Source organism: Myxine glutinosa, chromosome 12 (genome assembly GCF_964187855.1).
Source record: "Myxine glutinosa chromosome 12, kmMyxGlut1.1, whole genome shotgun sequence".
Classification (NCBI taxonomy): Eukaryota; Metazoa; Chordata; class Myxini; order Myxiniformes; family Myxinidae; genus Myxine; species Myxine glutinosa.
In genome coordinates this window covers 39266956-39283192 of record NC_136272.1, presented here as the reverse complement: position 1 = coordinate 39283192, position 16237 = coordinate 39266956, and the positions used below count along the sequence as shown (strand labels likewise).

General features: G+C 46.7%; 1 protein-coding gene across 1 annotated transcript in view; it reads right to left on the bottom strand.

The window, feature by feature from the left end:
- The window catches only part of MCM6 (minichromosome maintenance complex component 6), a 76632-nt gene extending 62218 nt beyond the window's left edge, over positions 1–14414 (bottom strand). The window contains exons 1-3 of the mRNA XM_068132670.2: positions 14221–14414; positions 13876–14022; positions 5035–5145 (exon numbers count right to left, since the gene is read on the bottom strand). Coding sequence (XP_067988771.1) covers positions 5035–5145; positions 13876–14022; positions 14221–14318 — 356 coding nt within the window. The 5' untranslated portion in view covers positions 14319–14414. The remainder of the gene's footprint in view (positions 1–5034; positions 5146–13875; positions 14023–14220) is intronic.
- Between the last annotated feature and the right edge of the window lie 1823 nt (positions 14415–16237).

Here is a 16237-nt window from a genome sequence, read left to right as displayed (position 1 = left end):
ATGTAAATAGAGGGGGGGGGGGGGGATATACTTTTAGATATATATATAGTACGGGCATGCCCTAGTAGTAGTAAATTCTAGCAGAGAGTGAAAGGGGAGGGGGAGGGCAAAGAACGATACTTTGTTCGCTTAGCTGTGAGACCAGACTAAGAAGGAATTGACCGAATACATCTCACACATGTTGAAAAAGCTGGTGAGATAATCACACGGGCCCGAATGCCACTTTGAGTCATAATTATCACGATAGTGAAGTCGATAGCGTATCATCGCAAATTCCCACGCTACCCACCTAAAGCGAAGTTTAAAGATGGCAAAATGTTCCACCACTAATGACCCAATATCAAATTTTGAATTACATTTTTTCCCCATCTTGACCCCTGTGATCCTAAGTCCTCACCTCCTGGAGCAGGAACCAGTGGTCAAATCCATAAAATCCTTACATATTTCATGGGTCCCCAAATGTTGATTGCACAAACAAAGTTTCCCATATGCCCATAATTTTCCCATCTTAAATGTGCCCATAATTGCATTTTTTGGTATTTGACCTTTTGACCCTGCCACAGAAGGGGGGCAGGGCCAAAAATGATATTGCTCTTGTAACGTCCGTGCCATGACGTGATCATAAACATCAAGTTTGGTGAATTTCTGCTCAACCATTTCAGAGAAGATAGCGTAAGGGATGGACAGACAGGAAAGGAGCCAATTAAAATATCCACCGGGCCTTTTGTTTCTTCCAAAAAGCATGGGGATAATGAGGCGAATGCCGAATAACCAAGCAATTGTTGGTTTCAATCAAAAAGGTTGCATTTTGACACACCTCTGCCACCACATTGTCAGGTATGCACAGATGAGCATATAACCACATTTTCCATCAGAGGAAGGGCGTGTAGAGGATGCGGGCCACTGCCCACCACTGCCCAGAAGATAGCCCCACCCACAAACAGCGGGTGGCCAATGAAAGGTACCCGTCGTGCATTAGTCCAGTAAAATTAGTCAATTTAGAAGCCTAACAGGACTTTGAAAAGTGCGCTGCGGTGTCTGAAGGTTCTGAGACAGCAAACCTCGGTTCCGACCAAGTGGTGCAATTTATGGCAGACAATGTGGATCATGACATTTGCACTATTGATGGCCGTGGGACTTTTCATGGGATGGGGATAATTGCCGCATTTACGCCCGGAATGGAGATGCTGAGCAAACTGATTTCTCGTGTTTCTGTGACAGCAGACGATATTCGTAAAGTCGGCAAAATAAACATCCAATACTTTGTTTCCCACCACACTGGGAAACCACCACTGACATACAAGGAACTGGTGGCATTAGAAGTTACAGACCCTACTTGGCACATTGATTTGCTTTGGGAACTCTCTTTTTTCTTGCACCCCAATAGGCCATCTTGGTCTGGAATGATGCAAACCGTACACAGTGGCAATCATCCTGGAAAGGCGAAGGTGTTTATTTCTACCAATGATTGACTTGAATCCATCTGACTTGTCATGCGTATACTGAACACTGCACTATGTGTGTAAACAGGCTAAGGCTTACAGTGTCACACCAGTTCTTACTTTTGATCAGCCGTTATGGCTGAAGGCCACCATGATCAAGCATTCAGAACCGGTTGACAGTTTGATCAGGTCAGTTGCGATACGATTAGGTGGCTTCCACATGCAAATGAGTTTCCTAGGCAGCATCGGCCACTTTATGGCAGGCTCTGGCCTGTCGGAACTGCTGGAGACGATTTATGCAACAAACACTGTCACGCACATTCTTTCAGGGAAAGCTGTTTCCCGAGCTGTTAGAGGGCATTTGTTAGTGTACGCATCCTTGCATACTATGCTCATCGCAAATGCGTATAATTTGCCACTGCCTACTGCTAACGACGGAGAAGAGGACATCTCTGGGGATGAGAGTCATGAAAGTCAAAGCAACGAAGAATTGGACACAGCAAGGGCCTTCCTAAATGGGTTGTTGGATGGTGATGATTGTGGGGATAAGGTTCCGGAAGCACTAAATCGCATACAGAGCAAGATTGTGAAGGAAAAGGCGTCATTGTGTGACCACAGAACTGCCCAACTCTGGTTGCAATATATGGAAATGGTGCAGATACTCTTTCAGTTAATTAAAGCTGAAATAACAGGGAATTGGTACCTCCATCTGAAATCAGTTAGGGAAATGTTGCCGTACTTCGCTGCATCGGGGCACAACTTATACACCAAGTGTATATACACAACTTATACACCAAGATACATTTTAATCAAATTATTGAAGCAGGTGAGAATGCACTTGTGTGCCTCTATAATGGAGGGGAAAATGACAGCCTGGACACACTTAGATGCCAGCGGTTTAAAGAAAAAGTTCAGGTGTTCAAAGGCGGTTCAGACACAGGTTTTGCCTCCAACCTCAGCTGCGGCAAAGTACCACTCCCTACGTGTTTTATACCAAATCAATGAATGGAAAGGAGAAAGTTCCAGCCTAAATGCCACTGACTGGGGATGGAAGGCGAAGGATGGCAAATTCATTCCAGAACAAACAGACCTGCCTCCGGCTCCTGACTACCTACTTGAAGTTATTCACTGTAACTGTAAAACTGGCTGCAACACTCTGAAATGCACTTGTTGGAGGCAGGGTCTTGAATGCACATTTGCTTGTGGTGAGTGCAAAGGTACAAGTTGCACTAATTCAATGGACCCACAAGTTATTGAGGCTGAAATTGATGACTGAACGACCGCACAGCTAAACAAGTGTTTTAAAGACTTACATGTAGGTTTGTCTCCTCTATTTGTCTTACCCGGTATGAGCAATTACTTTATATTGTAATATGTTTTTTGGTAAGGGCCTTATTTGCATAATTTGGATAACTTGCATAATAATAATAATAACTTCATGAAGTTCTGGCCTGTACCATTGAACAACACCTTGACCATGAAAACCCAGGTTTTGACACCATTCTTATAATTTTTGGTTCACTACTTCAAAAGAAGGTTTTTGATTAATGGCGACACTTAATTAGCATAATTATGATTACATCATCAGGTAATAATCCAAGTAGGTACCTAATTTGAGTTTCTATCATTTCTAACAACACTATTGACATGAGTGATGAAGTTGGGTAGCATTAAATTGATTATTCTTGACACAAATGCAAGATTTCCTCTCATTTAGCTTGTTCCTTTGATGTTCGGACCTAATTAACATTAATTAGCATATTTAGACCCCTTCCACCACTTCCATTCATCTCTATTTTTGATATGGTATTCCTGGGGTATATCAGAGGAGAATCCAACAGAGAAACAATCTTTTCCAATTAGTGGTGGTTCAAGGCACCATTTGACTGGACTACATGAAGACCTTTTTACAGTTGACAAAGGCCGTGACCGCAGGGATTGCGTCGGTTGGAGTCAACCCTTTGGAGAGACAACATTGCTCTCCTCCCTGTTTGGCCACCTCACCCCACGACCATTCTCCAGCCCAGTGCCGCACGAGCCTGCGTGGGTCATACTGGACCCACAACCAGCTCGTGCGTTGCTCAAGTCCTCGCCTGGGTTACCCATTGTTGTGCATGTCCCAGTATTTATTTTTGGTGCCGTGGTTGGGTTCAGCTTTGGTTATTTATCTCATCTGTACACAAGTTTTTGTGCCCCATCATCCTCATTTGGGTCTGTCGACTGCCTTACCTGTACCATTAGTTATTGATTGTCCCGTCAACCCTTATCCCAGTATTCCATTGTAAACACAAACGGCACTTGGTAGAGCGCATACATCTGCCAGGCTGAACAGATTACGTTTTGTATCCCACGTAAACCAAAATCTAATCGGCCTGTTTTTTATTTTTTTCCGCCAATTAGTTCATGTTAAGGACATGATCCGGAAGGATAGGAAACGTGACTTGGTGTATGGAATCAGATGTGGAGACCCATCATGCACTGAGACCTATACAGGAGAAACTCAGCAAACTCTAAGGCACGTATGTACCAACATCATCGTCCAGCTTATGAAGAGGCTTTGAACTCTGCTGTGTATACACACTTGAACCTGTATGGCCACAGCTTTGACAAGTCAAGTGATCACATTGGAGAAAAAAGTGGTTTGCTCGTAGTGTAAAGGAATCCATTTGGGAAAGACTTCATTCACAATCTCTAAACAAACAGGGCGGTTTGCAATTTAATCTGTCACGGACGTGAGAGAAGGCTATTACATCTCTCCCACGTCGTCTGGAATAGTCATGGGACGCCCAGATTGGTCAACAGACCAATTCACTCTACCAACGGTTGAGGACACGAGGCGATTTTCAGGGTTTCTTCTTCACTTCAACATCTGCCGTGACCAAGGCATCATTCCAATCACAAATTAATACTATACCATTAATATAACAAAATACAATGTAACAAACACCCGTGAGGAAACCTAATGTAGATGTCACTCTGACGTGATAACCAATACAGACGAAATCTGCTGGCGAGAAAGAGCTGCTACGAAACACATCATAAGGATCGAAAATCAAAATCATGATTGTATCGAGAAAATTATGAAACCTCCAACTCACCTTACGATCAATAAAAGCGGCGTCGTTAGGGTGGAAACTCAAAATCATAATTGTATTGAGGAATTTATGAAACCTCCCACATACCATAGGCCACCCGCTGGGATCCCAAAACATTCCACAGAAGGTTTGGAGGGGCTAACAACAAAAACTGAGGAAGTGATTTGGGGACGGACAGATAGCTGTTTTATAATATAGATAAGAAGATTTATATTATAAATTTATAATAATTTAATCCAGATGGCAGTTTGAGGCTCCACCCCATGGGTCTTGCTTCTTCTTCTTCTTCTACATCTTCTTATTTTGCATGCAGCACATAGTTGTGTCCCATCATTTGCTGGTGGTACAGCAGTGCCACTGATGCAGTGCTCCCTGTACGCTAAAGGAGGAATTTGGAATTTGGCCAGGGCATCGGGATACTGTATCTCGTCAATCACTGCAAAACCAATTAAAACTGTTCAGGAGGCATGACGATGAGCAGAGACAAAATTAGTTACCTGTGCCGGGCTGCCACATCACTAAATGACACGTAGAACTCCTTTGAAGCTGGAACATTGCCACGGTCTTTCACTACATTCTTCACAGCAGAGCAAAGGAAGGAGTATACCCTGGCAAGAGACGCGCACAGAAAGACATTTTAAAGTAATACTTAAACACACCATCCACTGCCCTAATCATTTTTTTCAGTTACTTGAAGAGCACACAATCAATGGCATACACAACACACACATCAAAGCAGGAGCAACAGAGAGAGAAGGTGATGCATGACATCCCAGGGGGGAGGGGAGGAGGGGTCGTTACTGTGATGTCAATACATGTGTATATATATATACACATACAGTCACGTGAAAAAGTAAGTACACCCCATGTAAGGTTTTGACTTTTTCAACATATTTCAACATACAGCTATTTGATCTTCATTTCAACAAAATTGATAGATATAATATAACATAATATATAATAGAACAAATATCATGAAACATTTACATTTTGTAGTCCATTGGATCATTTAAATAAACATAAATACAAATTTCGCATGTGGAAAAAGTAAGTACACCCTTGGCTCTAATAGGTGGTATTGCCCCCTTTGGCAGAAACAACCTCAAGTAGGCGTTTCTTATAACTGTCTACAAGTCTCCGACATCGACTGGGAGAAATTTTTGCCCACTCCTCCATGCAGAATTCTTTCAGCTGTGCGATGTTTGCGGGGTTTCTTGCATGCTCAAATCCCCCCACAACATCTCGATGGGATTTAGATCCGGGCTTTGACTTGGCCATTCCAGAACCCTCCATTTCTTTCTTTTCAGCCATTCTTTGGTGGATTTACTGGTATGTTTAGGGTCATTGTCATGTTGCAAGGTCCACCTCCGGTTGAGCTTCAACTTTCCGACAGATGGCCTCACATTATCCTCAAGCACCCTCTGGTACAATGAAGAATTCATAGTGGATTCTATGATGGTGAGCTGCCCAGGCCCTGATGCAGCAAAGCTGCCCCAAACCATAATATTTCCACCACCATGGTTTACAGTTGGTATCAGGTTCCTGTGGTCAAATGCTGTCTTTGGTTTTCGCCAAACATGTCTTCTGGTACTGTGGCCAAATAGCACACCTCCCATGTAGATCAAATTTGTGCAGCCTCTTTCTAATGGTAGACTCGTGCACTTTGACATCAACAGTGGCAAGAGCTACCTGTAGGTCCCGTGATGACATTCTGGGGTTCTTAGAGACTTCTTTCAGCGTCTTGCGGTCTGCTCTCGGGCTGAAATTGCTGGAGCGGCCTGGCCTGCACAAGTTGGCAGTTGTTTGGAATATTCTCCACTTGTAGATGATCTTCCGGACAGTCGAATGATTGATTTCAAATTGTTTGGAGATCTTTTTAAATCCCTTCCCAGACTCGTAGGCATCTATAACCTTCTTTCTGAAGGCCTCAGAGAGCTCTTTTGATCTAGTGATCTAGGCATGGTGAAGTGGCACACTTCAACAACAAAGAGCAAACCAAACTAAATGTCTGAGGTTTAAATAAGACAGGTTCCTCCAAGATCCTCTCTGACGATGTTCTAATCATTTGCACCTGAGCTGGTGCACCTGATTCTAATTTTAGGTATTTGAACAACAACAACAACAACATGCATTTTAAAGGCCATTTCCCCTACTAGAGCGGGGGTTAGCCTTGCGGTCCCCATGACAATCTTCTCCATTTTGCCCTATTTTCTGCATCTCTCCTTGTTAACCCCCTTGCCCGCATTTCTTCTTCCACCATCTTTAGCCAAGTCTTTCTCGGTCTTCCCCGTCCTCTACTTCCTTCTCCATTCATTTCCATCACTCTTCTCAACCAGTCACTTTCATCCTTCCTCAACACATGACCAAACCGTCTCAACCTGTTCCTCTTCACAGCATCAATCACAGGCCCCATTCCCATCATCTTTCGCAATTCATCATTTGTCTTCCTCTCTCTCAACGATACTCCGCACCTCCGTCGAACCATTCGCATTTCCACCCTTTCCAACCTTCGTTGCTGCTCTACGTTCATTACCCATGCCTCGCTCCCATAAATCATAACACTTCTCACACATGCAGCATACACCTTTCCCTTCAGCTTCAACGACACTCCCCTCATCATCAGCACGCCACTCAGTTCCCGAAACTTCTTCCATGCACATCTCACTCTAGCAACCGTTGCCGAGTCTGATCAACCTTCTCCATTCAGCATGTCTCTGAGGTAGCAAAATGTTTTCACACCTTCCAGCTTCACGCCATCTCCAAGATCCAGCTCAACATTTCCTCCATCTGCAGCTCCCTCTGTGCACACCTTACATTTGAATGTAGCTGCCACACTGGTTAATGACCCTCTCAGACCACGACATTTTTGATTAACCCACTCAGCGCACATTGTACATTGAATGGAGTTCACTCAGACACCATTCCTACACACAGCACAGGGCCACTTCCCAGTTCTTTCCACCTCACCACATGCTTTACCACTTGCCATCACCTTCGTCTTTCCGATATTCACCTTCAGACCTTTTGTCTCCATACATTCCTTCCACTTGTTCATCTTTTCCTTCAGTCCATCCATACTTTCCGCAATCAACACCAGATCATCTGCATATAACAACTCCCACGGTAAACCCTCCTTTACGTTCTGAGCCAGCACCTCCATCACAGCTACAAATAGTAGTGGACTTAGTATCGACCCCTGATGCACTCCCACCTTCACCTCAAACTCACCACTGTTCCCGTCCTTCGTCCTTACAGCTGTGCGCGCTCTGTTGTACATTGCCATCACTACTCTGATCAACCATTCCTCCACTCCTAACTTCCTCCATGCCCATGTCAATACTTTGCGTGGAACCCTATCGAATGCTTTCTCCAGATCAACAAACCCAAGAAACAACTTCTTCCTCTTCTCCATGTACTTCTCCTGCAACTGCCTCACAATGAAAAGCACGTCTGTCGTTCCTCTTCCTGGCATAAATCCAAACTGCATTTCGTTGTTCTTCACTTTCTTCCTTATCCTCCTCTCCAACACCCTTTCCAATGCCTTCATTTCATGCTCCAATAACTTTATCGCTCGGTACGAGCCACACTCCAGAGGGTCACCTTTCCCCTTGTATAGAGGGACAAGGGTACTCAGTTCCCAATCCACTGCAATGCGGCCTTCTTTCACCACCAGATTACAGATCTCTGTCATTCTCTTCACACCCCAACTTCCTGCTGCCTTCAACATATCTCCCACAACTCCCGTCGGCCCTCCCGCTTTTCTACCCTTCATTGCTTTTATCGCTTCCTCAACTTCCTTCTCAGTTATCTTCTCTGTCGGTCCTAAAACTGGGTTACTCTCTATGTTGCCATCCCATTCATTCTCTGTATTCAACAGCATTTCCATATATCTTTTCCATCTTCCTTTCATTCCATCTGGGTCGACAACGATTTGTCCCACTTCATCCTTCAAGCAACTCACCCCCATCACATCACACCTCTCTTTCGCTATCTGCTTTGCAATCCTGAATACTGCTTTCTGACCCTCTTCCGAATCCAAGCGCTCTCCGAACATTTTCCTACATGCCTCCTGCGCCTTTGCTACTTCTTTCTTTGCAGCCTTCCTGGCTGCCTCATAACTTTCATGCTCTGCTGTTTATGCTCCCGTACCCTTCGCCTTCTGCCACTCCTTGAACTTCTTCCTCTTCTCGTCAATCCTCTTTCCAACTTCATCATCCCACCACCATGTTTCCGAGTGCTTCGGTGGTCCTTTAGTCCATCCACATACCTCACCAACGGCTCCCAACAGACTAGCTTTCATTGACCTCCAACCACTTTCAAGCTCAACCACATCATCCTTCACCCTACTCAGCCTCTCTTTTAATGCCTCCCTTACCGTCACCTCTTTCAACCTCCACACCTTCATTCTCGGTTGGTACTTCACTCGCCGAGCTCTCCTCGCACCTTTCACCCTTATGTCGCAGACAACCAAGTGGTGCTGTGAAACAGCCTCCTCCCCCGGGATCACCTTTGTGTCCCGGAGGTGCCCCCTATCTCACCTACGCACCATCAGGTAATCAACGGTTGTCGTCGACCCACCTGACGTGTATGTAACAAGCTTGTTATCCTCTTTCTGGAACTGAGTATTACAAATCAACAAATCAGCTCCATCAGCAAACTCCAAAATCCTTTCACCTTCTCCATTTCTCACACCATATCCGTAACCCCCATGAACTCCCTCAAAACCATCCATACTCCTTCCCACATGTCCATTTAGGTCTCCTCCTACCACAACAACTTCCTCATCTTTCACATTTTCCATCAGCTTCTCCATAGCACACCAGAACTTGTCCTTCTCTTCATCGCTCCGACCAACCTGCGGAGCATATCCCGAGATGACGTTCACCAAGAGCTTTCCAATCATCATTTTCACCATCATCAACCTATCACTCACTCTAGTCACACTCACCACACTGTCTACAAACTCCTCAGATAACAGGACACCAACACCATTCACGCCCTCCGGCACCCTTGCCACGTAAACTTGTATTTCTGTCCCTGCCTACCCTTCACCATTCTCACACCACTTCCCTTCCATCTCGTCTCTTGCACACAACATATGTCCACTCTTCTTCTGACCAATACTTCCACCACTTCTCCTGATCTCCCTGTCATTGTCCCTACATTCCATGTTCCAAACCTCAGAAACCGATCTCCACTTCGGGCTGTACCCTGCCCATTTGTAGTTGTAATTGTCATGGTTCTCTTTTTGAGGCAATGTTTTTATGGCCGGATGCCCTTCCTGACGCCAACCTTCTTAGTCGTCTCTTACGACACGCAGGGATACGGTGTACCTATTCTAATCCAGGGTACACACTGGGAAACGTTTAAAACATGGAAATTCTGGGGGGGGGGGGGGAGGAGGAGGGGGCGGCGTCAGCATCACGGCTGCGGTTTAAACATATTTAAATAATATTTAAACAAAACCATGAAAAAACAATCTGGGAAAAGTCTCTAAGTGAGAATGTGGATTTGAGAAAGCAGGAGCAGAGGTGGAAGAAAAACGAGATATAGGGGGCGGGGCACAAGTCGAGACGAGGAGAGCGAACAAGCACGTGTCCGGGAGGAGAGAAATAATTAATATAGAATTTTTTTGTTGTTGTTTATTTGTTTGTTCTGTTTTCAAAACGCTGGACAAAGGGTAAGATGTTCGTGAGAGGTAGGGGGGAGAAAAGAAAATCAAAGAAACAAGCAAATACTATGAAGGAAAGAACCCATATTCACAAAACACTGACGGGGGGAGGGAGCCCGGAGAGACCAGGGCGCACGAGGCGCGAACAAAAAAACGACTAATTACACACAAATTTGCAACAGCTACAAAACCAAAACCAAATAGAAACACACAATAACACATGCACAACAAAATACCCAGCGGAAATTTGACAAAGACACGAACGGGAAAACACTCAAACTTTGATGCCGTGGAGAGATCGAAGCAAGCCTCGTCGCTCGAGGGACTAAATGTCTGAGGTTTAAATAAGACAGGTTCCTCCAAGATCCTCTCTAACGATGTTCTAATCATTTGCACCTGAGCTGGTGCACCTGATTCTAATTTTAGGCATTTGAAGTAGTGATAAATGTAGGGGTGTACTTACTTTTTCCACATGTGAAATTTGCATTTGTGTTTATTTAAATTACTAGGGCATGCCCGTACTATATATATATCTAAAAGTATATCCCCCCCCTCTATTTACATGCAATGGTTTGGTCCAAAGCGAACGGCTTGCGAGTACGGTGACAATCCCCCCCCTCTATTTACATGAAATGGTTTGGTCCAAAGCGAACGGCTTGCGAGTACGGTGACAATCCCCCCCCTCTATTTACATGAAATGGTTTGGTCCAAAGCGAACGGCTTGCGAGTACGGTGACAATCCCCCCCCTCTATTTACATGAAATGGTTTGGTCCAAAGCTAACGGCTTGCGGAGTTTGGTAAAGAAATCGCCATATCGTGCACAAACGCGCAGGAAAGCGAAAGAATCGCAAATTAGTTTTAATTAGTTTTAAAACATAGTTTAACGCCCGAGCGAGTTTAACGCAATCGCAAATCGCATCGCAAAGCGAAAGAATGGAAAGAAATTAGTTTTAATTAGTTTTAAAACATAGTTTAACGCCAACATAGCGCCAACATAGTTTGCCGACGGGAAATAAATGAATACGCTCTCAAATGTGCCGTCCGAGGCAGAGTCTGTTCGCCACGTTCGGCACACGTGATAGCTCGCTGCTCTCTGATTGGTTGAATCGTTTTTTGGACATAGCTCGGTAACTACTTCTCCGATTAATTTCAAACCTTGAAAAGGCACATCCTCGGGTCCCCAGCAATATACCTGGCAAGTTTCAAGTATATCGGACCGGTAGTTGTCGAGAAACAGCGGTCGCATACAGACACACACACACACACACACAGAGATTGCTGGAATTATAGATAGATACAATGGACTACAAAATGTAAATGTTTCATGATATTTGTTATATTATATCACCTTTATCTATCAATATTGTTGAAATGAAGATCAAATAGGTGTATGTTGAAATATGTTGAAAAAGTCAAAACTTTACATGGGGTGTACTTATTTTTCCACGTGACTGTATATATTATATGCTATGTTATATACTATATTTATATTGTATTTGTTATTGCGCGTGCGACACGTGAAGGGGGCAGATGACAAAAGGGGAGGGGAGGGGCGAGAGAGAGAGAGAGAGAGAGAGAGACAGAGAGAGAGAGAGAGAGAGAGAGAGAGAGAGAGAGAGAGAGAGAGAGAGAGAGAGAGAGAGAGAGAGACATTGCAGCACTTAAATTCCGGGGGGAGGGGGGGGGGGGGAGAAAGAAGGGACGCGTGACAGCCGGGGGGTAGAGAGGAGGTGGTGAGTGATGGCCGGGAGTGGGAGGAGATAGGGTGGCTCATGACGTCTGGGTAGGAGAGGAAGGTGCGTGACGGCTGGAAAGGAGAAGGGGACGAGTGACAACTGGAGGAGAGAGGGGGACGCGTGACGGCTGGAGCGGAGAGGGCGGGGCGCGACGGCTGGAGGGGAGAGGGCGGGGCGCGACGGCTGGAGGGGAGAGGGCGGGGCGCGACGGCTGGAGGGGAGAGGGCGGGGCACGACGGCTGGAGGGGAGAGGGGGAGCGACGGTTGGAGGGGAGAGGGCGGGGCGCGACGGCTGGAGGGGAGGGGGGCACGATGGCTGGAGGGGAGGGGGGCACGACGGCTGGAGGCGAAGGGGCACAACGGTTGGAGGGGAGGGGGTCACAACAGCTGGAGGGGAGGAAGGATGCGACAGCCGGAGCGGAGAGGGGGTTGCGCGACGACCGGAGGGAAGAGGGGGACGCATGACAGATGGAGGAGAGAGGAGTGTGCATGACGGATGGAGGGGAGAGGGGTGCGCGTGAGGGATGGAGGGGTGAGGGGTGCGCGTGACGGATGGAGGGGAGAGGGGGGGGGGGACACGACGGCTGGAGGGGAGAGGGGGCAACGGCTGGAGGGGAGAGGGGGGGCACGACGGCTGGAGGAGAGGAGGGCAGGACGGCTGGAGGGGTGCGACAGCCGGAGGGGGGAGGGGTGCACATGACGGATGGGGGAGGGGTGCGCATGACGGATGGAGGAGAGAGGAGTGTGCATGACGGATGGAGGAGAGGAGGAGTGCGACAGCCAGAGGAGAGAGTGGTGCGCTTGACGGATGGAGGGGAGAGGGGTGTGCGTGACGGATGGAGGAGAGAGGGGTGCACGTGACGGATGGAGGGGTGAGGAGTGCGTGTGACGGATGGAGGGGAGAGGGGTGCGCGTGACGGATGGAGGGGAGAGGGGTGCGCGTAACGGATGGAGGGGAGAGGGGTGCGCGTGACGGATGGAGGGGAGAGGGGTGCGCGTGACGGATGGAGGGGAGAGGGGTGCGCGTGATGGATGGAGCAGAGAGGGGTGCGCGTGACGGATGGAGGGGAGAGGGGTGCGCGTGACGGATGGAGGGGAGAGGGGTGCGCGTGACGGATGGAGGGGAGAGGGGTGCGCGTGACGGATGGAGGAGAGAGGGTGTGCATGACGGATGGAGGAGTGTGTGACGGGTGAGGGAGAGGGAGAGGGAGTGCGCATGACGGGTGGAGGAGCGTGTGATGGGTGAGGGAGAGGGGTGCACATGACGGATGGAGGGGCGTGTGACGGGTGAGGGAGAGGGAGAGGGAGTGCGCATGACAGATAGAGGATCGTGTGATGGGTGAGGGAGAGGGGTGCACATGACAGATGGAGGGGCGTGTGACGGGTGAGGGAGAGGGAGTGCGCATGACGGATAGAGGAGCGTGTGATGGGTGAGGGAGAGGGAGTGCGCATGACGGATAGAGGAGCGTGTGATGGGTGAGGGAGAGGGGTGCACACGACGGATGGAGGGGCGGGTGACAGGTGAGTGAGAGGGAATGCGCATGACGGATGGAGGGGCGAGTGACGGGTGAGGAAGGAAGAGGAAGTGCAATTATCGTTGCCAACGTTATGAATACATTGCCCATAAATGGAAAAGGAAAAGTTCAGCTCGAATTGTGAAAAATTGTTCAAATACAACAACAAAAAATATTCACCGACATAAATAATGAACGTTTGGTAGTCATGAACAAAAAGATTTATCGACGTGTTGGTATCGGTTAACAAAGACATCAATATCAATATCATCATGTGGGGACTTTATCATTATTGACGAAAGGACAATTAATTAACCAAACGTACATATTGGACGTATTCGCATCATTCAAGGTGTGAATGCTGAACTCATGACAAGGGAACCCAAGCCAAGATGGGCAATACCAGGTGTGCATACCTGTAATACTCTTCATGTATGATGGTCGCCAGGTGCTGGTTGTGTTGCTCCAGGTCAGGAAACGACACGGGGAGGGTGTTCCGCTCGGGACGGCTCAATTCGTCCGCCAACTGCAGGTACTTGGGCTCGTCATCAGGACCGCGGAACCTGCACGAAAACACCTTGATCGCCAGAAAGCTCGACACTACTGCACTGCATGTGCCTGTATACTCGAACCGTGGGACCTTCGCTTACAGATTAGCAGGTGGCTACAGCGTACAGGGTCAACCGGTGGTCGATCTTTACACTGTGTCTGTACACAGGGCCTCACGAAAAGTTAAGGCCCAACCAGAAAATTCCACTTACACTTCCAAAAAGTCTTGGAAAAGTTTCTGGCATTCCTCTGCCAACTCATCCCTGACGTGTTGACCCGTGTGCACCAAAGGTGGCTCTTGTACATCCATGTTATGGACTTTGCCGAGAACAACGTCCTTCTTCTGCAAGCTGCGCGATTTCCCGCCAATCGGTACGCACGTGACCTAACAGTAGCCAATCGTTGTGTCGTAATTTTGCGGCGGGTAATAGGAGGCGGAACTTCCTCGTCGCAATTTTTTTGTTTTCAAACGTTTTCAGTTTCTCAAACTTGTTTGCATTTGCTCATTCATAGTGAAGAGAAACAAACAAACACCAGGAGGACAATAGGGCTCGTGTGGTCTGCCATTCTTCATGGAGGTTGCTTACTGACGTCAGCAATTTCTGTGCTGCCGCCATATTGGAGTACTGTGTGAAAAAGGATTCAGATTGGTTGAGGGCAGGGTTTGTCTGCGTAATCTGCGGCCAACCAATCGGGGTCACACTTTTTCCAGAGAGCGATATTAGAAGCAAATAAAGGTTTTTGACAAAACAGCCCATTCCGTATCAATTAATGAATACAGCAAGGTGCAGAAGCGAGACAAACGTTCTAATATGCAGATATAGTAAATTATGTTACATTTACGAAACATTTTACACTCTGGAAGACGTGAAGGCATGGAAAATTTGGATTTCTCCAACCATTTGACGTCTGGCTGGATCAGTGATCGATGTCGCTGTTTTGTGAAGAATGGTTATCACGTTGTACAAGCAAAGGTACAGTCGTGGCTAAACATATTGGCACCCTTGCACTTTTTCCAAACAATTCACCATTTCTTCCAGAAAATTATTGAAATTAAAATTTTTTTTGGTATCCACATTTCTATTTCTTTGGTTTGCAGTGGAACAACAACAAAAAAAGGCTGAACAATTACTAAATCTTAGCTTATTCCATACAGAAATCCTAAAATGACCTGGACAATATTATTGGTACCTTTTAGAAGTTGTTAGAAATAATTGGATGTCAAGCAGGTGATTCTCCTTTACTTTGGAATTGAACTCACCCGTGGTGAGTTGCAGGTGCCTACAATATAAAAATTGCTCATTAAACCAGTTTTAATGCAGAAGAGGAGTCATTCTGCTGTTTTGTGTCACTGTGTGCACCACAATGACCATGGATAAAAGGAAGAAAACCAGAGAATTGTCTGAGGAAGTCAGACACGAGATTGTAGCCAAGCGTTGACAATCTCAAGGCTGCAAGTCCATCTCCAGAGACCTTGATGTTCCTGTGTCCACTGTACGCAATGTTATCAGGAAGTTTAAGGCCCATGGCACTGCAGCAAACCTCCCCTGGATGTGGCTGCAAGAGAAAACTTGATCGAAGATTGCAGGGAAGGATTGTTCGAATGGTGGAGAAAGCATCTTGATCAACTGCCAAACAGATTCAAGCTGACCTTCAGACACAAGGTATGACAGTTTCAACTTGCACCATCTGTTGCCACCTCAGTAAAAGGGAGTTCTATGGTAGGAGACCCAGGAGGACCCCACTGCTGAGAGAGAGACATAAGAAAGCCCGACTGGAGTTCGCCAAAACACACCTGAACAAGCCAAAATCCTTCTGGCAGAATGTCATGTGCACAGATAAGACCAAATTAGAGAGTTTTTGTAAAGCACATCATCTCTATGTTTACAGAAAACAAAATGAAGCCTTCAAAGAAAAGAACACCTGCCCCACAGTCAAAGATGGAGGATGTTCAGTGATGTTTTAGGGTTGCTGTGCTGCCTCTGGCACTGGGTGCCTTGAATGTGTGCATGGCATCATGAAATCAGGAGATTACCGAGGCATTTTGGAGAGAAATGTTCAAACCAGTGTCAGAAAGTTGGGTCTCCGTCGAAGGTCATGTGTCTTGCAGCAGGACGATAACCCCAAACACACTTCAAAAAGCACCCTGGAATGGTTCAAGACAAAATGCTGGACTCTTATGAAGTGGCCAGCAATGAGTCCAGATCTGAATCCCATTGAACACTTGTG